General features: G+C 40.1%; 1 protein-coding gene across 6 annotated transcripts in view; it reads right to left on the bottom strand.

The window, feature by feature from the left end:
• Dnah5 (dynein axonemal heavy chain 5) overlaps positions 1-26,482 on the bottom strand; it is a 332,580-nt gene that overhangs the window by 164,685 nt on the left and 141,413 nt on the right. For all 6 annotated transcript variants that reach the window (XM_087189237.1, XM_087189236.1, XM_013072408.3 and 3 more), the window contains 11 exons: positions 24,600-24,763; positions 21,059-21,215; positions 17,823-18,035; positions 16,901-17,125; positions 15,026-15,198; positions 8,777-8,955; positions 8,020-8,207; positions 7,520-7,714; positions 4,425-4,559; positions 3,519-3,626; positions 1,670-1,823 (listed from right to left, as the gene is read on the bottom strand). In XM_087189237.1, the coding sequence (XP_087045363.1) occupies positions 1,670-1,823; positions 3,519-3,626; positions 4,425-4,559; positions 7,520-7,714; positions 8,020-8,207; positions 8,777-8,955; positions 15,026-15,198; positions 16,901-17,125; positions 17,823-18,035; positions 21,059-21,215; positions 24,600-24,763 (1,891 nt within the window). The remainder of the gene's footprint in view (positions 1-1,669; positions 1,824-3,518; positions 3,627-4,424; positions 4,560-7,519; positions 7,715-8,019; positions 8,208-8,776; positions 8,956-15,025; positions 15,199-16,900; positions 17,126-17,822; positions 18,036-21,058; positions 21,216-24,599; positions 24,764-26,482) is intronic.

Genomic DNA, 26,482 nt, shown 5'->3' on the forward strand with positions numbered 1-26,482 from the left:
GTTCCTTAGAGAAGTTTCAGATCTCCTCTGCCTCTACTCACAGCATAATATGCACACCTTCCTCACAGTAATTCCACGTTGAGGTAGTGTGTGTCCAGGTCCGTTCCCCCCACTATGCTATAAACCCTTAAAGACATAGGTATGCTTTTTCATACTTGTTTTTCTGCTTCTAGTATAGAACCTGGCAGAACCTCATAGTACAGAATATTAAAAGCATTTATGAACAAATACACGATGAATCAGGGAACATATAACACCCACGGGTCTTGCACTTCTTTGGTAGAAGTTCAATCCAATTAGTTCCTCAATATTTTGATAATCTTAAGATAATAAATGTCTACCCTACATATTAAAACCAATAAACAGCAAATAGTGTGATAACTAATCCATCTTTACAAGGAACCTCTCCAGAGTTAGCAATACCATATGAATTATGTAATTTAGGCATATTACAACATAATGTGTCTATTCTGTTCAATATTTAGTACTTCATCTTGTTCAAGTCACTGCACCAGGTACACTTGTAGTTTATTGCTAAAATAAGGCAGTTTCATAATTGTAACAAAAATATTAAGGATCATTTGAGAGAGAAAACATAGTCATCTTAAAATTTACAATTATCCCCAAACAGAAGCTTAATGGCATACATTAAAAACCACATGGTAAGCCCCACAGATGTGAGTTCTCAGATTCAGTGGCGGTAGGTGCTAGCTAAGAGTATAGCCTGTCTCCTTCTGAGGATGTCCTCACGTGGTCCAAATTCACAGAATCCACTTCATCTAGTAACTGAAGTGGCTGAGACTAAATGCAGCATGTGCCTGGAGTAAACAGTGGCAATCTCCAGCAATGTCCAAAGTGTGTCCGTATTGCCACAGTGACCTGGGCTCCAGAAGCTAACGGGAAACCCAACCAGCATGCTGCATTCCAACAGCACCTCCACTTCTGTGGCATTCAGGAACTCAGCTCTGCCACACCTAAGGGCTGCTCATAGGTTCAGAGAGTCTTCAGTATCCAATGAGAGCCAGAGATTATAAGAATAATCGTGAATGTGGCAACACAATTACCCTTAGATACCTAAGGTAAGAAACTCAGAAGTAAGGACAAAGTACATCTGCAAATATCAACCTTACTAGAAACACATCTGATGCCAAAGTGGTAAGTTAAATTTATGATTAGGATGATTTTCAACACACATAATCTAAGAGCCGGGTCGGGACTGTTTTATTCACCGGTGGGTAACATGTATTTTGTATTTATTGGTATGTGACATGGCACACTGGGAGACCTCTGGGTTTTTGTGTGTGAGTCCCGATCTAAATTCTGAGTCCCATTGCTCACCATCTTTGTGACCTTGCCATTTCTGAATTTGAGCCTTGATTATTTTTTGTACAAAATGGGTATAATATTGGCCACCTCTTAAGATGATTTTTTAATTAAATGACAAAATATATGTAAAACATACAGCACAGTGAAAAAGCACTTAAAATGTTTTCCTCTCTGTTTCATTAATGTAATGTGTGATCTGTTAAATCCAACCAATAATCAGTGAAGCAGCATTGTCTCCTACAAAAATATCTTTGTGTGTCTGCCTTCATGTCCCTGTTGGATATCCAATTGTGTTATAACTATTTAAATAGTCACCCGGGGCGATGAACTTGGCCACTCATACCTGACATGGCCTTCATCAAGGTGTGGATGCAGGTGGTCTTCCCCGCTCCGCTGGGCCCCAAAGTCATCATTCCGTGCCTCACCCGCTGTGTCTCAAACAGCTGGATGACCTTCAGTTTCCAAGGAGGATGGTTGACCAAACCAGCTTCTTCAACCTGAAACAGAACCAAACCCCACACCGGACAACATTCACAGTGATGTAGACTTAAAAGTGTGCTTAAAATACATAGACATGAGGTGGGGGAAGAAGAAATAGAGAGTTAGTGTTTACTGGGTAAACCGGACTGCACACTGCAAAATGTTAAAATAATAAATTTGAGGGCTGGGGATTTAGCTCAGTGGTTTCGCTGCCTGCTGTGCAAGCGCAAGGACCCGAGTTCGATCCCCAGTACCAAAAAGAAAAATAAAATAAAATAATAAATTTGACATTAAATATTTCACCACATAAAAATATATATTGCACAAATATGAACATAGTCAAACTATCATCCTCAGCTAATAAGAAACATCTGCTCGTCTCCTTGGGCTTGAACACACTTATATTAACATCTTATTGAATGAGCATCTAAGGAGTAGCCTAAGAATACACACTCAAATGGAAAATATATCTTGAATGTTTAATTTAAAAGATGATATTTATAATTAGCAAAGTCATGGCATTCCAGGTGGATTGAAAGTCCATATAAAATTTCAAGCTGTCTATATAGTTTCTATAATGACCATGTCTGCATGATTTCTAGCTAAAAGACTACAGAAGCTAACCTGTGCCAAATACTGTTCTAGATTAGTCTTCAAAATGAAAGATGAGATTAGTAATATTAATATCTTCATTATCCAGTACGGAAACTGAGGCACAGACTAAGCAATCTGCCCAAAATGTTCAACTTGTAGATATTAAGCTAGGATTTAAGCCAAAACATTCAGCTCCAAGGTCAGTACACTTAATCACCATGCTACACTTAAACTCATTGCAAATGATTTTAATTTTAAACAATTTTGCATGTAATCATGCATCACTTAGACTATGCATTTGCTCTTCAGATTTTTCATGTACTACAAATAACTAAGCAAGTCATAATTACTTAATATTTAGCTTTCTAGACAGCACTACAATTTATTTAGCCAAATGATAAGGAAGCCATTTGTAGAATGAATTATTACTCTTTTGGGATCAGGAAATTCAGACAGTGATGCACTAATTTTTTCCAGCAAAACATACATTAATTAAATACTACCACATTTGATTTTTATTGCAAGTATTTTCAAGGAATTAAAAAGCATCTTATAAATATGGGCTAAGGACTACTCCTATAAGACAGCATTTTTTTTTTGCCAAACTCTTCATAGGAAAGCACAGTGAAGCACAGAATTTATGTGATTCATTTCCATTCATAGGAAAACTACAGCAAGTTAAAGTCCCACGTGTCATGGGATGCCCTTTACCCCCCAGAGCATTACAGAAGAAATCACAAGTGCCTCAGAGAAAAAAGAATGGTAGCTGAGGTCACATGAGATCACAAGTAATACTGAAAGGCAGGAGTCTAGAGACCAAAGCAATTTGGCAAACGCCAGGGCCAAAGACAGAACCAAGCCAAGTTCAACCAAGGCAGTCATGGGAGCCCCTGTGGCCTCTGCTGACCAATCACATTTCATTTCTCACTCTGGGATGGAATGGTTTCCATCAAGAGCGAAGTCCATGGAACATGACTCACTGGATGTGAGACACTTCATCAGTGGATGCAGCCTCAGTGTTGTTCTGAGAGCCCACGGGCTAGGGCCACGCCAGCTGCACTGGTTTCTACTGAACAAAACAGTCACAGCACTGAATAGTCCAGGTACTAGCAGATTACCTGTTTACTAATTGCCATTTCCAGTTCAGGGTAACCTGCCTTGTCCAGAAGAATATTTGGGAAGAGATCTTCAATCAAACTCAAAAATAAGGGTTCATCCTCATCAATCTAAAAAAAAAAAAAAAGGGAATCAGACTTTTATCACAAATACAGGAATATGCAGATAAACTGAAAATGTCCAACAGAGTCCATCCAGGTTATTTTACTGTAACCATTACTTAATAAAATATCACATTTATCACACTTGAGTAATATTTTCATCATTCTCACAAATTAAAAAAATAAAGGTGAAAAGAGAAAAGAAGGAAACAGAAGGAAAAAATAGTATATGAAAACCTTTCCACAAAGTAACTAGTTTAGGGGATATTCTTTAATTTACAATACAAAATTTAAACCATAAAGGATTTTTTAAAGGAGAGATAGTAGGAAATTTATGAGTTAGAATTTGGTTCATGCTTTTATCTTGAAATAAAAACTATACCATTTTGTCATTCTGTACACAGATCCTCTGAAAATAGACATGGATTATCAGTGTTTACTGTAAAAGTATAAAATTATCACACATATGTAAAATGCAATACCATTTCCTACCATACATTAAGGTTCTTAAAACCTGAAATTGTTTCACTCTATAACACAAAAATGACTTAAGGGATTTAGAACCTGTGTGGATTTCTTTAAAAATCTGTTTCAATCCTTTTGACATAGACACATTTTAGACAAGACAGAAGTCATTACAGTAAGGACTTCTCAAAAAGGTATGATTTAAAGTTAAGCTCTCTAGTACTTTATCTGGTTAGAAGGCATTCAAATAAGCATTTTAAATAAATATTTTTAAATCTCATTTTGCTTAATTAGTTGAACTGATATTTAGGCAGGAGAAACATTTTTCCCTGTGAATCTCACCAGCTTGGAAAGATTCATGTCTCGGAGCACTCGCATGACGATGGTGGCTTCCGTGTCTACGGGGTTGGCTCTTTTTGCAGCCCCCAATGTCCGCAGGACCGAGAGGATGTTGCGTAGACCAAAGTCATAATGGACCTGAAAAATTTAGGAGACGCCGAGCTCAGTTTTAATGTTAACCCTCCCATGGGACCTAGTGAATTTGACAGAAGATGTATTTCCAATGTGGAGTAAATGCCTCTTTTCCTTTTTGACATATGATTTAACAATAAATTTCTTTATTTAAATAATTTTTGAGCAAATGTATAATATCCAAAAGAGTCACTCATGTATCATCATTAGCTTAAGTCATAGTTCAGAACTAAAAGATATATCTACACAGGAAAAAAAGATACACATTTCTTTTCAGAGTATAGATATCCCCTTGTACTTCTTCTTAATCAATCATGCATGCAAAAATTTATTCATATCTCTAAAGCTAAAATTCAGAACCAGAATTAAACTGAGACCCACTCATGATTACCTGATAGACATAAATATGCATATGTATACATATGTATACATACATGTACACAGCTTTTTCACCAGTAAGTAAGACAGGAATATTGAAAAGGAGGAAAAGCAGCTGTCCTCTGATATTACTAGGAGGAGGAAGAATGAGGATAAAGCAAAAAGACAAGTTCCCAGCTTTGTCATTGGTATATATTTATAAAAGTCAAACATGCCAAATTTCAGCATACACAAATATTAAATAATTAAAATCCAAATACCCAACCAAATATTTGGGAAAAGTGTGGGAGTTCTTCCAAAAATTAAAAAGAGAGATCTGTGTATGCATGTTCATAGCAGCATTATTCACAGGACCCAAAAGATGGAAGCAATTGCAGATCAATGGATAACCAAAATGTGGTTATCCACATTTATGTACTTGCAGTGGAATATATACAAACAAATATACATAAAATGAAATATTATTTAGCTGTAAATAGAACTACATGACACATCATGGGTAAACTTTGAAGATATTTTATGCTAAGTAAAATGTACCAGTTACAAAAAGATTTTGTTTTTATGAGGTATCTGGTCAAATTCATAGAAACAGAAAGTGGAATGGTAGTTTTCAAGGGGTGGGGGAGGATGTCATTATTTAGCAGGTATAGAATTTCAGTCCTTCAAGATGAAAAATTCTGGAGAGCTGTTTCACAGCACTGTGAATATACTTAGCGCTACTGAACTACACTCCTAACCAAAGCTAAAATGGCAAACTAATGTTACGGATTTTCACCACAATAAAAAATACCCGTGGCAAAACAAAAATAATCATCCAAGATCACTGGGACCAGTTGCCTCACTCAGTCAGTCTACAGAAGACAGAACACTTAAAACATTCAAATTGAGCTCCTGCCTTCAAGCAATTTAAATTTTAATAAAGACAACAAATAAAAATATAAATAAGTTTGCATAAAATCAACTAACAAAGTGCTGATGAGTAAAATTAATCAAGGAAAGCTTGTCAGAATTGGACTCAGTTAAATATATGGACAGGAAGGGAGCTTCCCAGATTGTTCCCTAAGAAATCCTCAGGGAGCCAACTAACTGGTACACATGGACTTGTGTTACTTCATGGTGACTCTGTGAACATGGCTCAGGGAGTGGAGCAAGTAGAAATAAAGAAGCAGAGGAGACCCAGCAAGAGTCAGTGAGATGGGACAATTCCTACGTGCAAGAAACAGAATGGGAAAATACTTCTCAGTCGGAGAGAAAGCTGAGAATGAATGACAAAAAGCTGTGAAAAGCAGAAGAAACCAAGATTGTTGGTGGCAAAGTGCAGAGTTAGGGTCATGCTAACCAGGAAGCTCAATGGCCAGAGCTAGGGCTCTGTGTGTGGCTGAACATTCACAGGGAAAGGGCTTTTGAATGGGACTGTAATTTGGTTGAACCTGTCAGCATACAAATAATCTGAATTCAAGAAAGTTTGCAATGAAAATTTGAATGAGGAGATGGATTGAAGTTATGTATGTTAGGGGTGTTGTTCATCTTATGTTCTTATGTTTATTTCCATGTGTCATTGTTTAGGTGGTTTTAGTAGTTTTTGCTAATAGGTGCTAGAAAATTGTATTTGAATGTCTACCTCCATGATGCCCTTGTGTGATCTTACCACCTTAAGTGTGGGCAGGACCTGCCGTTTGTTTCTAACTAAAAGAATACAGCAGAAATGATAGGCTGCATATGATTACATATACATAATACATTACATAAAGCTGAAGCACTCATCTTTCTGGATTTCTTTCCTTACTGACTTTGCAAAAGCCAATGGCCATGCTGGGGAATCCCATGGAACAAACAACTACACACAAGATATAGGAGCTAAGGGTGACCCCAAAACCACAAGCAAGAAACTGAAGCCCAGCTTACAACCTCAAGGAACAAGATTCTCCCCACAACCTGAGTGAGCTTGGAAGTAGATTTTTCCCCCATTAAACATTAGATGAAACTTCAGCCCTGGCTAGAGTCCTGGTTTCAGCCTTGTTAGACCCAGCATAGGACCCAGGTACTCTGACTTCTGACCCACAGACAGAGCAACTGATAACTAATACAGAAGTGATATCTGATTAATTTCATGCCTCTTTACTAGGAAACTTCATGATGTTTGAACCTGTTACCCCAAACTGTAGAGGAAACTAGCAAGAGGGCCAAAACAAAGAAGAGACAATTAGTAAAGTTTGGTCAAATACTTGAGAGAGCTTTTAAAAGAGAAGAGTAAATGATTCAGAAGTTCCTCAATTCCATGACAACACATAACACACATTATGATGAATGTCTAGATGGTACATATAGCAAATATTAATATCCATAATCCTTCAGCTCTTCGTTTGTGTAGCAGTCACGTCATCCTATGCTGTAAATATTAATTTTTAAAATGTACTTCTTAATAAAACTAGGCAGATAAGATTAGTTTTGCAATGATGCATTCTTATACTTGATAGCAATGCGTACTCTGTCAACAACTCCAGTCTACAAGTTTCCAAGATGAGAACATTTCACCCAACAAAAGAACGAAACACGCTTGAAGTCCAGAGACCTGCAAAAGAACACACCTGCTTGGAGAGCTGCTCCTCGCACAGCTTGTATAGTGTGAAAAACTTCCTGGCCAGAACAATGTTGTCAATGAAGCCACAACTGGCTAGCTTCACCCTTATGATAATCTGACGGTCCGGGACCATCATGGCCACAGAGCGGAAGTTAATCTTCAGGTTTTCAGGGAGTTCCTGCCGCCCGGCATAGCCCGGATTCTAAATAGAAAATAAAACCCACTGATGAAAGATACATTCCTTGGGTGACAACACACATTAGCATGGTATTCAAAGATTCATTATGGACATACAAATCTGGTTGACAACCAGAGAGCTCATTTACATATCTCCGTCTCCTACCTGGACAGATCAGATCACCAGTTACTATGAGCTTCCTTTAAACAGTACTGAAAATCACAATCCCAACTTTCATTTGTGTAAAACAGGTGACATATCACCGTGGAGAGGCATGAAGATTGTGATGAGAATGCTGAATTTCAGCAGCTCTTCTAGTGGCTCCTTACCATGGTTAGAAAAAGTCCAAATTCAGGATTCATAGTCACATTATCTCCATCAGTAAAAATAAAAGATTTTTTATGCTCTTTTTTGCATGTTAGAATAATGGAAATTTGCTGAGCTGCAACTGAGAGAACTGGTAGATCAATACGGTTAAATTCATCAAAACAACCCCAGGATCCGGACTGTGCCAATCCTTAGGAAGGAAATTAAACAGAAAATCCATTAGTGTATAATTCTGGAAAGCCAAGGAAAGGACATCATACAGCTGCCAAAATAAATCAGAGATAAGTTTATTAAAAATAAAGTTGAACAAATAGGTCACGCATCAAGTGGGCCCAAAGAGCTCACAATTAAATGTGAACACCAAACCTGCATGAATAAAGGAACGTTACAAAAGACAAGTGGTGCTAATGTTTGGTCCACACAACACAGTAAGAAGCAAGACTTTCTAATCGGTTTCAAAAGCTTGAGAAATGACATTAAAATATAGCCAATTTACTGTTAAAAAGTAAAATGTTCTCTCTGTCTCTCTGTCTCCCTCTCTCTCTTCTCTCTCTCTCTCTCTCTCTCTCTCTCTCTCTCTCTCTCTCTCTCTCTCTCTCTCTCTCTCTCCTCCCTCCTTGGTTTTCAACCCAGGACCTTACACCTCACACATGCTAACCACACACTCTACCACTGAGCTACACCTCCAACCCTGAAAAAATAAGCAAAATATACCACCTTAGTAGAAATTCGTCATCAAACACAAAATATGACCCTTACCTTTAAATATCCGCCCAAGTCCTCGGAAATCCATCTGGTCTGAACAGTTGAAAACCACAACGTACTTCCCGAGACATCGCCCCATGTCTTTGGTGGTTTCTGTCTTGCCTGTCCCCGCCGGCCCGGCGGGGGCTCCCCCCATGCTCATGCCCAGGGCTTGGGCCAAGGTGATGTAACACCTGCAGAGGTGGAAACACTGCTGGGACCATCCCGCCAACATCTGGAGACACTCTGAGATACCACAGAGAAATGACCCTCCCACGATTACAAGAGAGAGACAGTCTGGGCCACTGTCCCCACGGAGCTTTTCCAAAAGTACATCATAAAGTAAAAGTGTCCTTTTAGGGTTTAAGCTATGCTGAGGAAACAGGAGGACAGTGTCTGAAGTTTGAAAACTCTTTAAAAGGTTAAATGAGTTTTTATATTGATGAATTTTCATCCTTTATGATAACATGTATTGAGACTTTCCAAGCATGAAAGAATAGTACATATGACAGGCTGGTGACACACACTGGTAATCTCAGCATTCTGGGAGGCTGAGGCAGGGAGATTGCAAGTTCAAGTCCAGCCAGAGCAATATAGTCACTCAGCAAGACACTGTCTCAAAATTCTAAAAAATTAAATTTAATTAAAAGAGCTGGGGATGTAGCTCAGTGTAAAGGCTTTAGGCTCAATTCCTAGTACAATAATAATAGTAATAGTAATAATAATAATAGTGTTACATCAAAACTTATTTGACAACTTTTTCTTAGAAATCTATCCATATCTGAAGAGTAATGCTCTCTCAATATCACTAACCATGTGGGAAATGCAAAGTAAAACCACTATATGACACCATCTCACACGCTTTTAGGTAGGTACTACCAAAAAGACAAGAAATAACAGATATTGGCCAGGGTGTGGAGACAGGGAACCCTTGAACTGTTGGTGAGAATGTAGCTTTGACCAGCCATCATGGGAACCAGTGTGGAGTTTCCTAAAGAAATTAAAAGCAGATCTGTCATACAACCCAGCAGGCCCTCTTCTGAGTATCCATCCGTAAGAGACAAAAATCACTGCCATGTGGAGAGTTCTGCTCTCCCAGACCATTGCAGCACTGCTCACAACAGCCAAGAAAGGGCCCAGCTGTCTGTCAGTGGGGTTTTTTTAATGTGGGATATTTATCCAATGAAATCCTGCCATTTGTCACAACAGGGATGTACAGGGAGACGGGCATTATGCTAAGCAAGATATGCTATACACACACACACACACACACACACACACACAGGCAAACAAATACCACATGATCTCACTTATATGTGGGATCTAGAAGAAAAGCAAAGGTCAAACATACAGACAATAAAACAGTAGTTACCAAGATCCAAATGAGAGTAAAGAAATGGGGAGACATATGTCGGAAGATACAAAGTATCGATTCTAATGTATGAAAAGAGGAGTATAATTAATAAAACTGTACTAGGGGTCATAAATAATAAGTAGATTTTAGTCACTTGCCACCAAATAATCAGTTATGTGAGCTGAAGATATGCTAATTTTCTTTATTATAATAAGCATCATATTATCTATATGTTCTCCACTATATCATGATGTAAACCTCAAATACACAATAAATTCATTTTTGAAAAATGAAAGTAAAAAATAACATTCTGTGAAACAGACTGGGAACCACTTAAATGGATTAATTTCCTTTGGAATCCAACAGCCACTGATTTGATGTACTTGGAATTTAAATCACACATTGCTAAATAATCACATCTTGAATCTTATCACTGTGAGCATCCACTAAGACCAGCAGATACCTTCCATGTCTTACTACATGAGATTAACGGGGAAAAAAAGATTTTGCAAGAGAATACTCATAAAAGAAAAAAATTTACCCTGAAAACATGCTGATAAATAACTTGATTCCCAGCACCACCTGGTGTCGTCAAAGAATAGAATTCATAAAGTGGCACGGTGCAAGGTTTGCTTACAGCCAAAAGCAATAATGCATTCATTTAGACTTGAAAAAGATGTCAAAGGAAAGGAAGCGATTATCAGCGTGAGTATGGAAAGGAAGCGTGAGCACGCAGTCTGGCGTCTCCTGGGAGCTCTCTTTTATTAGAAGTGGATTCTGAGAAGGCGAGTAGACGGCTCAGCCCTGAATGTACGCCGAGCCTGGATACAGAGAAATCGGTCTGGGTATGAGATGAGGAAGACGCCTCACGTTGATTGTGCCTTTGACAAGAGTCTCCTTTCTGCAGTCTGCCATCCCTCTCAGAGTAGCATCTGTCCTAACATGATGCGCTCCACAAGCACTATTTCCTTTAACCCCCAGAGGGCCCTGCAAGGAAACTACCGTTCTTTTTGCACTTTGCAAATGAAGAAAGAGGCTCATGGAGTTTGAGGCCTTCGCTCAGGATTGCAACGGGACAGCCAAGGCTCAAGCCAGCCCAGGGCTGCAAGCCAAGCCCCTCTCCCCGACCTTGAGACGCAGCCAGCCTCTTTCAGTCCATCTCCACCAGCTCTGGCCACCCCATGCTGTCCTGCACACACTCCTATACCCGGGAGCACCGGGTTTATAATTAATCTAAAGAAAACGTGAGTAAAGGAAATCATGCCTTGTACGAGAAAGCAAGCGGGCAGGCACATCAGGAGACGCATCTTCCGCTTTCCTGCCCTGGGTGAGGCTTCAGTCCGGCGGCCTTGCAGGCACCCGCACCCTGAAAGCAGGCTGCCAAGAACCCGCGGTGCATGCCACTGAGCCTCCTCCCCAGCCTTCTCCACGTATTCTCCCTCACTTCTCTGCCTTCCTTTCCAATCTTTTTCTCTTAGTTATTTAAAAAAAAAAAATAGCTTCATTCATGAACAGGATTTGGACTTATCTATGTTCAAGCAGACGGTTCACAGCTCTGGTCTAGCTTTACCCCTTCCCAGGAGACTGCTGTAAACCCTCTGCTGTCAGGAACAGGCTCTGGGACACACTTACATCCCCAACTTCTTGCCTTGCCCCTTGGTCCTGGAAATCAAAGAACTTTTGTTAAATAACTGACCTGTGCTGATCCGGCCTTATGCTCTTACCTGGTTCCTCCTGCCTCGCCAGCAACTACTGAAATGAGAGGTGTGGACTGAGACCATGATGTCAAGTGAACAGCAGGACTGACTGACCCTGTGACCGGGGCTTATCAGCACGCAAATAACTGAACCCGCACCATCAAGCACCTAAATACTCGTAGCTCCATGGATGCAGTTCATTACAAGCAAACCGGAAGTGTTTTTAACATGTATCTATTCTAAAATGGTCAAATTTCCTAAGGCAACAATAGTACCTGCTTCAGCAAGGGACTTTTTTTCTGAGAACCTGGCTTAGTTACTGATTCTTTGAAGTAGGACATGTTAAAGGGAAATGAAAGGAAAGGTTTCTAAACAATGTGTTAAGAAAAACAATGATTAAGAAAACAGCAGTCCAGTCGCGGCAAAAATAATGACTGGTATTTACGGTTTCTGAGGCTTTGTACTAGGTACTTAGATACAACTCCCTCTTATTCTAATGTTGTTTTCTGCAATTTCAGATACCTGAGGTCAACTGTGGTCCAGAAATATTAAACGGGGGAGGATTCACGTAACATTTATTACAATATACTATTAAGGTTCATTTTCTTTTACTTTATTGTTAGTTATTGTTCATCTCTTACTGTGCCTAACTTATGAGTTAAACTTCGTCATAAGCATGTGTGTACAGGATAAAGCACAGTATACCTAGTGTTGGATGCTATCTGTGGTTTCAGGAATCCACTGAGGGTTTGGAACAGGTCCTCCAAGGAAGAGCGCGGACACTGTATGTGAGTGAGGTGAGGTGACAGCACACAAGGCAGAGCCCAGTGGTCACAGAGGCTGTGAGGATGTCAGGAAAAGACACACACTGTGGCCAAGTAGGTAGAATGCTTCTATCAGCCCTTGGTTTCCTCTGCCCTGTGTCCTAAGTGACAAGTCCAGTCCCTTGACGTATGATCCAAAATGGAAGGAAGGAGTGGTCATCAAAATCACCAGGGATCTGGAAGGAAGGCTCTGTATGTCCACGTCCCATTGTGACGTCTGTTCGTCTGATCAGCTGCAATGTCTGTAGCTCTGTGCACGTGGTATCAAGCTCCCTGGGGTCCCGAGAGCTCCCATAGCTGTTGGAATTTCACAGGTGGGACAGCAAAAAGCTGACCATAAACATGTTAGCACCTCTGGCTTTTGACTTTTAGAGAGTGTTCATTTTACCAAGGTGTTTTATTTTTTAAAAGGGCAGCAAACCTTACAAGGAATCTCAAGGACCAGCCAAAAATAATGAGTAGCTTCTCCCATAACCAGTTAGTTAGAAAAAATAAGCAAGTGAGCTTTGTTGGTGAGGCAGGCTGAAATAAACTTCAGAATCGCCTCTACTTGTGTACTTTAAAGACCTGTCTTGCTCTAAAAGTTCTCACATTTCTACAGTAAAAGAATCAAGTTGTAGAAAAATTTTATGTGTGAATATTTTAAAAGATTTTGACACATAAGCATCCAAACTTTGCAAGATAGACTAATAAACTGTTAATTACTTTGAAAAGTCTCCCCCCTCAGACTTTCTGCTTTGTATTCTTCTGTACCCTTTAAAACCTTCACCACAAATATGAAAATCTGGAAATAAGTATTTCTTAAATTCCTTCACTAAATATTTACATAGCGCCTGTTATGTGGCAGGACTGTCCTGGTGAATAAATCATGTGAATCTTGTGCCTCAAGGAGCTTACATTCTAGGGGAAAGAAACTGATTATTTAAAAATAAATGAGGGGAAATAAAGTTGGGTACAAGGTGTATGGGACGTGGAGAATGCTGTTTCCATCGTGTGCATCAAACACCCCTCTGAGGTGACAACTGGAGCAGAGAACTGAGGAAGTGAAAGCTGAGCTAATCCCCAGTCCAAAAGAGGATTCAGGACAACAGTACAACAAGCACAGAGGCCCTGAGGCCAGACTCTGCTGGCCCCGCTTAAGGAGCAGGCAGGGCACTGGGGGCAGGAGCCGAATGAGGAAGGAGAAGCAGGAGAGTGACAGGAGTCAGCTCATGCCAGGCCCCCTCGGCTGAAATGAGGATATTGCCTTTGACTTTGCATGCTTCTTTTTGGTGTCTGACCTGAGAATGGACTGTAAGGGGACCACAGCGAAATGAGAAGACCAGTTAAAAGGCTAATGTGGCACCCAGGTGAGAGATGACACAGGGCCTGGAAGGAGTGGTGACAGCGAAAGCAGGCCTGTCACGCAGGCGGGCGGAGGTCTTGCCTGGAGTGCAGGGAGCACGCCCTGGCTGACACAGAGAATGGGGACAGCTTCTAGATGCCACCGAAAGCCGCGCGCGATTTCCTATGAAGGGAGTGTAGATGGAGAAAGGGTCCCCAGCATGTGCTGGGTTTAAAGGTCAGGAAGATGAAGAGGAGCAAGTAGGAGCAGGTACAAAGGCACAAGTGGGTCAGTAGGAGAGCCAGTGAGTATGGTGCCCCAGACGCTGTGTGAGCAAAGTGCTTTCAAAAGGGGAGAACAATCCACCCTGTCTCTGTGCTGCTGATCAGTCCAGGGACAGGAGGTCCTTAAATGACCGTCAAATTTGCCAGCCTGAGACATGGGTGAACTTCACGAGAGCTGTTTGCAGAGTTTGGTCTCCCAAGGATATCCATGTTCACCCCTGAATAGGTGGCACCCAGAGGGGCTGCTGCCACGGAGTTCAGTCAGACTAAGCGGCGTACAGAATGCTCACTCAGCTCAGAGAGGAGGTGACAGAGTGCAGGGAGGGTGCAGTGATGGCTGCAGGCACCAAAACTGGCAAATGACGGTGGAGGGAAGAGCTGAGGACTCCCTGAGCTGTAGCCAGCCTCCCCTCCACCACCTTCCCTGCTTCCCTCATCACAGCTCTCCGGGGGACCACAGGTGCCTTCAGGGCTCGCTGTGATTCACACCTGGTGATTAATTCCCTTTCTTGTCCCTTCAACTTCCTCAGAGGCGAATGCGAATGCGCTTTGCCTTTGTGAGAAGGAAGGCAGAGGATGGCAGGCCTGGCCCAGCCACAGCCCTAAATCCCACATGAAGTCACAGGTGTGGAGCTAGAAATACTGAATTTCAAAGGCTTCGGTATAGAAGAGTCTATCAACTCGAAAGAGACATTAAGCAAAAGTCCTCTGAGAACCCCAGAGAATAAAAGTGCTGGGCAAAAGGAGCAGAGTGATTGCAGAATCAGAGCCCTTCCATCACCTGTCTGTGAGCGGAGTTATGACAAGCCTGTCGGTGCAGCCTAAAAATTCATTCTGGTATATGAAAGCCACATCTGTGATGTGGATCATCATCTTGTCAGAATCTTCATTGAAATAAAACCTGCACTGCTTCAGCCACTCAAAGTCCATGGGGCTCTTGACGTGCATGTGACACTGAAATTCAAAAGGTGTATGTCACAACTGAAAGGAGAATCATTCATTAAATATACACATTAGAATTATGTAAATTATAAAGTAAAAGAAACAAAACTCAAAGACTATCTTATTAGTTCAGAGACATCAACTACATTATCACCTAACCCATTCACTTATTGATCAACAAAAAAGATTAACAGGCACGAGAAAAATCGAAAGAATCCCTAATTAAGCCCTCCAAGTTAAATGGCATTATATTGTTTAATGATAAGATTCGTTTCTTAAATTTCAACCTTTAGTGGCCAATACTATACTCCTAACCATGAAATTCAATCTATGAAAAATATGTTGCAGTGCACAGAGACAGCTAAACAATCTCATTAGGAAAAACTCATCTGGTAAGGTTATGTTAAAGCTCACTATTGGGTTTTTTAAATGTATTAATTATTTTTCCTAGGAATTTGCAGCAAGCCTAAATTTCTAACATCTAGATGGCAGATTACCACCCAGCAGTGCTTTTGTGTGAATTGTTTAACCAAAATGTTAAACTGCCTTAATCATTTTTCCTTGACAAATAAGAAATCAAAATTACCTGGAGCCTTTTATTTCTAAGAGAGGCAAACAATGTTCTTAACTATTAGGAGAGGAGATTAGCACAGAGCAGCCTGACAGTGTGGTCTTTTATTTCCATTAGATCAGGACAGACCAATCATAATTTTTTTTTTAAGAAGAAAAAATTTATTGGGAGAAAGAAAACTTCTGCCCAAGAGAGACAGAAGGGGGACCAGAAAATGGGTTGCCCACCCACCTCGCGTTTCAAAGATGTTTTATACAGCAAAGCCATGTGGTGAGGCAGGTTCGAAGTGGGACAAAACTAGAAGACCCAATGGAAATTTACAAGGTGGGCATGAGGTGGGACAAAACCATGACCAACCAATAAGATTACAAGCACAGTCACCCAGGCAATATTGATTAAATGAGGGTCAAATGGGGGAGCAAGTCACGTAGCAAGCATACAAGGATTTTCAGTATTATCTTTTTTACTTAATGGAGTTGAGACACAACTCAGAAAATTACTAGGAAAGTAAGATTCTTATCTAACGTCTCTTATCTAACGTTGTCTTTTACAGCAGAAAACACATTTCTTGTCTTTTCACATTTGCCACTTTTCCCGCTACTGAATGCTCCCTTTCCTCCCTGTTCTCTCTTTAAAGGAAAAAATCTGCTTGACATCTCAATGTCATAAGCTACACTAGGAAAGATCACTTTGCAATCAGTGATGTAAAACGCAGCAGAACCCATTAAGGGTCTGACTTATCAAAAGCCTTAAAAGAAGCTGTGAACAGCTCTACCAACCACAGTTATCATTTCTGCAGCAAGAAACTAGTGATCTTCAATCAGTAACTAAAAGGAGCACAAGACAAATAAAAACTTTTCAGGATGCCACATGGCACTTGAGCATTTAAAATAATCACATAAACAATTTTAAAATTAAATCTAATTGCCTCAATAACAGTTTAGATCACCAGAAGTTGACTGAAATTTCATTACCAGGCTGAAAAGAAAGTCTGGCAAACAACCTTTAATCGGATTGTCTGATGACTCTTTTCTTGAATTAACCTTTCCCTTGAATACATTCTAGCTAATTCCAGCGGGTAAACACGGGTAGTGTGTAGTATTTGCTTTTTTGTATATGTCACAGCATTTATAAAGAATTTACCAGGTCATCAAAGATATCTCTTTGGTGCACATGAATCGTAATCAAAGTCTCATATTTAACTCGCTCCACGGAGCTCAGATCTTTTGTGGTGATGTCTATCAGTGTGTTAAGGAGTTCCAGGAAAGACTGATTGGTTTTCTGCATGATCTTTTTATCAAATTTGGCATTTCTAAGGGCTTCTTCAGAATCCCGTGTCCATATCATTTGAATGCCTAATAACCCAACCTTACAGAAACAAACAAAAAAAAAGATTTTAGGAGTGTGCATGGCATATTTACATATGTAAATAGAAATTATAACCCAAGGAAAACTTGTGATTATTATACAAATGTAAAATCTTGATTACATCAACTTGATATCTTGTTCCAAAACCCATAGAAATTTTATTTGTATTATTTAACTAGCAATTAAATATGTAGAGCCCCATGATGTGCACAATATTTCTTGTAATTTTAAGTCACTTAATTCACATTTCTACCAAAATAGGTTTTAAATTACATGCAGATAAAGAAGGCCTTAAATTTGCTTTACCCAAACTACCATGCTGTTTACAAATAACAAATACAAAAGACTTTATTGATCACAATGACGAAGAAAACATTGTTCCCTATATTTTATACTGAAATATATTTCTCATTTTTCTAGTAAAGTATCCACTCAGCACATTTTTATGATTTATGTACATCATTATATAAGGAAACTCAGTTGGAAAAACTTTTAAAAACCAAATACATATACATACATATGGCCAAACAATCTATAGTTGAAATCTTTAAGCTTAACTACATTTAATAAATCTCATGAAAATCTTAATATTGGTCCAGAGTTCAATTACACTATCTGTGAAGCTTACAATAGGCAATATCTGAGATGTAAGGTGGCTATTTAAAAAAATAATACTTTCCAATTTCAATACACTGACCTGAGCAGGGAAGGAAGAGAGAAATTCAATCAATTGGAAACCTGTTTCTTGAATATTTTCAGCTGCCTGGCGAATTACAAGATGTAATGAGGACTGAGATTCCTCCAAGAGAGAATTCAGCCAGACTTCCACATTGCCCTCTGCCATAACAGGGTTGTTCAGTTCAATTGTCTCACCCTCTCGAGAGGAAACTGACAGAATTCGATCATAGATCTGTGTGAGAAGATGGAAAAACAGTAATATTTATATGAAAAAGAAGAATAATTTTTGACATTTCCTCCATTCCCCTCTTATCAATGTTACCCTTCCCATAAAGGCACTGTCAAAAACCAAACAAAAATGTTAGCCATGAAATCTAAAAGGAATTCCTAAATCGACTCCAAATAATCAATACTCTAAGGGATTACAATTATCTCCTAAAAGAAATATTTCATATAAATGTAGTGATAAAAAAAATCTCCCAAGTTTCCCAAATGAAATGGGGGCTTTCTAGGAGTAGTTCCAGACTTTAAGATAATCAGACTGACATTAGAAACGACCTGGTCAACAAGATTCACGAGCACAAATAACTCCAATGCTGTAGCAAACACAGTGCTCTTCACATGAGCCTGGCCGCACAGGACACTTTCTGATCAGACCCAGCTCCCAGGCTGCCCACTGCACTTCACTTCGCACAAGGCGAGCATAAGGAGAAGAACCTGTTATCTGGAGTTCAAGATTCGAGGTCCGAGGTCCAAGGTCCTCTTCCGGGCACGGAGATGCAGTGCTGGAGGACATGACTGAGACTCAATTTCTTGCCTCTCGTTAATCATTAAAAATCGCACCTGGCCTACTTCCCTACCACCTCACACTGCTCGTGACAATTAAACAAAACAACACAAACTGTAAACACAAATGCATCCTCCTCAGCTGTAGACAGACGTGATCCTCCACAAAGTACTAAATCTTAAATTTCAGTGATGCTCACTTGCATGGACTTTTGCCGAGATCCTGAACATAATTTTGTTAAGATTTAAGACCCACAAAACCAGGATCTGGCCCCTGGTTGTAGTAACCAGAGGTAGAAACAAACAAAATCAATGCTATCTTTGGAAGTGATCACCAAGAACAGAAGCGACTGATCTATGGGGGCTTAACCAACAAATGAGGAAGCTTAAGTAATCTTCAGAGGATAACTTGAGACGGTGAAAAGCTTTGCTTTTGAACATGAAGTCCTAGCACAATAGCAGAAAGATTTGAGCAAAGCATCAGAACGAATTCCCTGGTTAATTCAGCCCCTTCTTTCAACCCACACACTTGAAGGGTCACAAAGAATTACTGACTTTGACCATTAAAATCCACCCTCTCTTTCCACCCTGTGCCAGGATTTGCTATAGCAGTTTAGCCTTTTCCTTCTTTTCTCTATTTCATTCCACCTCCCACACTCCACACAGAATCTTTCTGAAACACAAGTCAGGCCCTTGCCCCACTTAGAAGCCTCCTGTGGGTCTTTGCCACATTCAGGATGAAGTGGATTCCACAGTGGATCCCACTCAGCCTTGGGAATGTGATCCCTCCCATTCTCTCCCTCTGTACCTCACTCCTGCTTGTTAAAGTCCTGTGTGATCTAAGTCCAGCCTGGAGAAATCCAGGTCGGTTTCTATCTGTTATGTGGGTTGAATGTATCCCCTAAAAATGTCGAAGTCGTAAGCCCCAGGACTCATGAATGTGACATTATTTGGAAATACAACACGTGTAGATGTGATCAAGTAAAAGCTGAGGTCAGGCTGGATTTAGGATGTCCTTACAAGAGGAAAATGTAGATCCAAAGACACACAGGAAGAACAATGTATGTGAAGAAAAAGTAGGCCTTAAAATGATGTCCATAAGCCAAAGAGCACCACGGATTGCCAAGAGCCACCAGAAACAGTGACGGGGCATAGAAATTCTCCCCCAGAGCCTTCAATGGGAACTAACACTGCTGCCGTCTTATTGATGACTTTTAAGCTTTGCAGCAGAGAGAGAATACATTTCCACTGCTTTAATTCTCTGAAGCCCTAAGTAACGAATGCACCCCTCACACACTTAACATCCTGCCAGCCTGGGCTACACACACTTCCACGCTGTCTCACCTGCTCATCCTCCTGACCAGACCCCGCTTCCCTTCTTCGCCTACCTGGTTGTGTTCCTCTCACCTTCAAAAGCTCCGTGCATGCTGATATTTTCCACAAGAAGCCTTCCCTGACACCCCACACTCAGGTGAGGGTTCCCTGACAGACATTCCCATGCTCCATGTGTTTAATGCAAGTACAATAATAGCTCAAGTCCCACAATGTAATTGCCAAATTTCTCTTCAGTACTGTGTACCACAAAAAGAGCTTCAGTGCCAACTATGATACAGGACTATGAACCCCGGCACCAGCCTCGGGTCTGGCACACAGCAAGGGGCTTGACCATAATGACTGCCTTGAAACTGTTCATCATGGGCTACCCTACCACTGCACTAACTGCGTTCCACAGGCTCCATTTGTTTACTTCTCGGCCTCCGCCACCACAGCATGAGTTTCCAGAGGCTGGGACATTCCCGTTGTTAAGTATAACATCTAGCACATAATAGTTACTCAATTAAATGTGTGCTAGGATAAATAAATGAATGTTTCTAAGGGTTTGTGTGAGCACAAAACACTAAACACAATGACAAATAGGAAGGTCCCTTTTTTTAGGAAAGTTTGGGTGGAAAGATGGGTAAAACAGTATATTTTGGAAGCTGCATAAGTGCAGTCTACCCCAAGCTGAATGGCCTCTTTTGGGTCCCCTACAACTCCATGATTCTATAAACATGTTAGGAGGGTTTTGAAAAATGGTTTTAAGAAAGCATACCAACAACTCATGAAACCTAACCAATTATCAAATCCCTGGAACATTTTGATTGTTTAGTCAAGGTACTACATTATGAGTAATTGTTTTCTCTATCGTGTTGGATTTCTTAAACTGCCATGTAAAACCATGAATGCTATATGCAATGAATTCTTGGTTACACTTAAATTATTACTCTTATTCAAATCTACACTTTAGATATTAAGGAACAACAGCATTCTGAAGGTGAGTTGATCCCAAAGTTTGTTTTTAGTCACTGGCCAATGGTTATCAGACAAGGAGATGAACTTTTATGAGCACAGTATCGGGGAGTCACTGGACGGAGGCAGCTGATGTCCTGAGATGGGAAGATCATTGGCTAGCAGTGAGAAGCAGCGAACCTTGTCATGGAACCTGACGGTTTTAATGTTGTCAAATACATTCAGCAAGTGAGCTTGTATCGTGTGGGAGTCGGACGCCTGCCCCAGGATCTCCAAGAGAGCGGGGTCTGAGACGAAGAAGAATCGAGGAAAGCACAGCCGCTTTTTCTCCAAGTATCTAAGAGGGGAAGAAAAAGATGAACTTTTATAAAACACATAAAGCTGGCCTTTTCAGGAATAAGGACGGGGAAAGGAGAAAAGGTTTCCAACAATCTGATTTTCCTGCATGACTTACTGTATTTGGCTTAAGAGTTTTTCTGAAGGGAGGGCAGGGGAATGGGGAAAAAATAAGAACCGAGATATATTACATAAAGGTACAAATCTCCAATGATGAACATCATTATATTGTATACCTAAAATGTACCAATAAAATTAATTTTAAAAAACGAGTTTCCTGGGCTGGAGATTTAGCTCAGTGGGTTCACCACCTGCCCGGCAAGCACAAGGTCCCGAGTTCGATCCCTGGTACCAAAACAAAAAGTTTCCTGTATTCTGGTGGAGAAACTATTTTCTTTTCAGAATTGGTGGCAGAATGTTGTTTTATTTTTCACAAGCATAAGGTATACATTCTGCCTAGTGTGGAATATCTCATATTTCATTTGCAGAAAACAGGATAAAATATACACTGAGTTTTATTTGTTTTGTTTTGTTTCGAAGAACAGCGAAAGGCTCTGTATCATTCTTGGAAGAACATCTTAAAAGATAACCTACTACTTCAGAGCAGCTACGGCTCAGCTCCACCACAGGGTTCTTTTCTGCCCGTAGGAGTTACAGAAACCCGGTGAACACTGCTACTACCATCGACCTGCTTTCAACTATGCTTTAGCATCTATATGTGTTTTGTGTTATGGTTATTCCTCACACTATGGATATATTTGTTCTGTCGTTTTCTTCTTTATGGCTCTCAATACTCATTTTCTAGTATATTTTATTCTAACTACTGTGGCCCTTTTGCAAGGCTGTGCTTCTTGGTGAGGGGGTATTACTGTTTTGATTTTCGGTCTGTTCTGCTCTGCTCTGTTCTGCTGCCCAGCTGACCTCTGGGCTTCTGTTCTGGCAGTCAGTCGATCGTGGCCTCTTCCTGCCTTAGTCTGGGACTCTAGGTTTATGCCACCCACTGCACCTGGCATTACCTGTGGCTTTAATCACTGTCTCTTTCTCAAACTTTACTAGTTCTTTTCAACTTTAAGACTTTTTTTTTTCAATTTCTACTCTTCCCTTGTCATTTGTATGATTTATTTATTTCCTGTGTACAGTTGTGAGGAACCATCCCTGTATATTGTAGGAGCAGAATTCTCTTCCTAAGAAAATGAGTTTTCACTTGAGGATTAAGTAGGTCAGGACCCGGAGCCTAAAGGCAAGGGCTCGGGGTGTGTGAGGAATTGCTGGGCTTGTTTTGGTGAGTGCAATGGGGCAGCTGGGGCAAGAGCTAAATTCCTCAACACAAAGGAGGGGACATTTGCAGAAAGAGGCAAAGGATTAAGGAGATATAAAGGGAGGCTCCTTGTAAGTGAGCAATTGGGGAAGAAATGGACACGTTTCCTGTGGTGACAATGGAATAGCCTTGGTGTGCATGGGTTGTGGTCAGTTCTCATCTCTCAACCCAAAGGCTGAGTAAAATATGCATCACATGCTTCTGGGTGGCAACTGGACTGACTTACCTTGGAGATGTGAAAGAGCCCAAAGTTGGCAGAAGTAGGAGGCTAGAAAAGGGCACAGGATAAAAACAGAGGCAGGCCCAAGAGGTTGTTTTCTTACATCTTTCATTTTCTTCAAGTCTTGTTTATGTGCTATAATGTTTAATGTTTTAGATTTTTACTTTCCTTCCTTTAAGGCAATTGATTATATTCTTTTCAATACCCTAATCCTTCTGATTGGTGTAACTTTGATTTTTATTCTTAGCAAGTGCCCGACTGATTCTTATTCCTTACATGTCTTCCTCACAGCTGCCCAGTCTGATTCTAGTGATGAACCAGTGATGTTTCTATCCAGTTAGACCAGGCTGGCAGGAGGCACATGGCATGTGTCAACCACATGTCGGGCACAGGGTAGAGAGAGATGACAACATAACTTCAGAGATGCTTCTCTGACCACGGCCTGGCTGCTCTGGAGATTCTTTTTTGTCCAAGATCCTAAACATGGCTTGGAAGGATATGGGTTTTGTGTAAATATGAGAACTCAAATGCTTTTACTGAGCTTACAAATTTTGGCTCATAACCTGCTCTTGGTAAAAGAATCAAAAAAATAGTAGAAGAAAAGAATCTGTGAATAACTTTAAAGTAAACTTTTCCTTCGATGAGTTATAAAATAATGCCAAAATATCAAGCAATAGAGTAGAATATGTGTGTGATAAAAAAGAAAGAATGAGAGAGAAGAATAGAGGGGAGTGGGGCTGTTGGACTTATATGTGTGCTGGCAGTGGAAGATGAAAAAGAAAAGACACCAACTCCAGGGTAGGCAGGTGAATGGTGCGAATCCTGAGCAAATTTCTCGGTGCTGACCAGACCTACAGGATGTCCCAGTGACCCTTGCCGGTGGGTCTTTCCATCTGGAAGAACCTGGGAGCATGAAGACCGGCTAACCCCCTTCCTCAGGCTCTCGGTCTGATCTTGGTGGTAGACTGCATGGCATCTGGACAAGCCCGCCTCAGAACCCTTGTGGTGTTTGCAACATGGTAGCCCATGCTAAATAATCCTCATGGAAACATGTGAGATCATTTGAAAACAAAAATGCTTCTTTGTCAAATGTCCTTCAGTAATTATCTGACTTGATCTGATAATTTTATAAAGCAGGCCAAATCATTAATAGGTAAGAGTCTATTTTTCTAAAGAGGTATTTTGGAGGACTTACTTGCAAATGGTTTTGCTGTCAAGTAGACATCTAAAGGGTACTTTGCTGACACTGGCACTGCTATAATTGTGATATGTAATAATGCTGCTTCGAGCAGACTTCTAACAAAAGGAAGCGAGCTGATACTACATAGCACAGCGCTTTGAGACACAACCTAAACTGGAGTAAATGTACAAAGCTTCCTAAACAAAATCTTGGCCCTATGTCAAGCTCCTACTGAACTCCCTCCACAGACAGTGTCCACCTAGGTATGGTCCGGCATTGACAAATATTATATTAGACACTCGCTTCTGTACAATCCTGACCCCTGATATATGCAGGCTGCTTCACTTAAGGAGTAAAATAAAATATTTTTGTTCGACACATGTTTTTCCAAGAAGAATATCAGAAAATAGGTACATTAATTTTAAAAGCAGAGATTACATGAAGATATTTGCAAGATCTTATCCCAGTGAGGAAAGCAGGTGAATCCTGAGTGCAACATCAGGACAAATGCGAGTGCTTAGACAGAATATAAGGTTCCACCGCACAGCAGCTTCATACAGACATTAAATTTTAGCAAAGGAAAACTAATTTGGCCACTGCTGCGTACTCTTCCTGTTCCCGTTGGTCTACCAGATTCAGAGAGCTTTGAAGGAGCCGGCGAGCTTACCCAGTGAGGGACTTCTGGCATATCTCCAGCTGGTCCAACAAGTGTGGTAACAGCCGCCCCATGGTCTCATCTCCAACACAGCACTGCACCACGCTGGGCATCTCATGGGCCCGAGTCATGATCTTGACCCATGATTTATCTATATTGGAAAAGCGCTTGGCTTCCTGAAAGAATGAGGTAACAAAGAACATCTGGAGACGTCTGTGATCTCGAGGGCAAAGAGTCTCCAATGCCTCCGACTGATGCCACGGAGATAGCCAGGCTGGGTGCCTAAGCCACGTGTGCTGAGGGTCACACACATCCTCGTCTATTTAAATCCTCCTTGGTCTTTTGTACCACATCACCGTCCTTATTAGGGATCTTTAGCCCAACTCTGGTACTCCCGTTAAATAAAAAGAGGAAACAGACATAAAAGTAATACTTTACAAGATAATTGGGGAGGAAAGGACATTCCCAATTGTTTTCGTGAGTTATCGCTAAATGAAGTAAACTTTCTATTTGCAAGTTTTCTACAATGAATATTGGATTATTTGTGGGTTTAGAAAAACATTTAAAAATAAGAATATGAAATTAATTCTAGTCAGATTCTAATACTGCAAAAACTTAACATAGTTTCAGGAAAATGGAAGATGTACCGGTTATTTTGAAAGGGTAGGAATAATGGTTTTCTTCCCTAAGACTTTCTCTATATAGTATTATCAATGAGCATATTCTTTCAAAATGAGCAAGAAACTCCCCTTAGCTCCTTAAATAGTCTATGTGAAAGTTTCCACTATTAAGTCCAATTTTTGATGCTTTTCCACCCATCAAAAAGAAAAACATGCACAAATACAAAAGCAAAATTGTTAAATAAATATTTAAAATTTTAGCCATAAAGGATGATAAACTAGAGACATTTGTAGCTAAATGGATGAACCCTGAGACCATACTCTTAAGTGAAATAAATACGACACACATGCGTACATACCGAATTGTTTCTCTGGTATGAGAAACTGAAAGTGTAAATGAGGACCAAAATGCATAACTGATATTGTGAAATAGGAAGAAAAGTTTCCAAGGAGAAGGAGAACTAAGGGAAGGGAGGAAATAAGGGAAAGAAAAAAATGAGAAAAGAAGGAAACAATGGAAACGAACCTTTTGTAAATAGGGAGGGATGAAGAGGCAGGAGAAGGGGGAAAAAACCAAGAACCAAGATTTGTCATCCACAGGTACAAATTCCCAGTGATGAATGCAACCATAATTTCTTCCTAAAATGTACCAATAAACTTAATGAATAAAAAATAAAAATGAAATTTTAGTGTATGAATATGTTTCACAGTGGACTAAAATGATAAATTTCCTGCTTCATGATCGGTTAACAAATCTGTCTTCTACAACTAAACTGAAAACTAATCAAAGAGAAAGTTGTAAAATGTAAGTGAAGAGAACAGCCAACACAATCAAGCTTTCAGAACTCAAATACGTTGTTAAAATGTTATAACCTTGCCAACAACTTAAGGCGATTGAGTAAGAGTTCTTGAAATTTGGTTGAAATGTCTTTTACAAACTCAAAATATACCCCGTGTATACTTCGTAAGATAATTACAATCTGACGATAAAAATACACCCAGTATCTTAAGAATATCTTTTTGTTTTGGAGCTTTTGTTTCTTGCAGATTTCCACCCCTCAATTTTACAATACCGATATAATTTAGTATATTGTATAGTGTGCATCATTTCAAAATGTCAGTAGTAGATGAACAAATTATCCTGCCATTGTCAAGATAACTACGCCGTAATTCTACACTGCTCCACACTGTACTTTAAAATTATCTGAAGAAGCACATCAATTATGCAGGAGTTCATGCTTTGCTTTTTTAACCCTCAAATTTCTTATCAAACAT

This window comes from Heterocephalus glaber, unplaced genomic scaffold, assembly GCF_053883595.1.
Source record: "Heterocephalus glaber isolate CG9 unplaced genomic scaffold, H.glaber_assembly_v1.0 deba00001538, whole genome shotgun sequence".
Lineage (NCBI taxonomy): Eukaryota > Metazoa > Chordata > Mammalia > Rodentia > Bathyergidae > Heterocephalus > Heterocephalus glaber.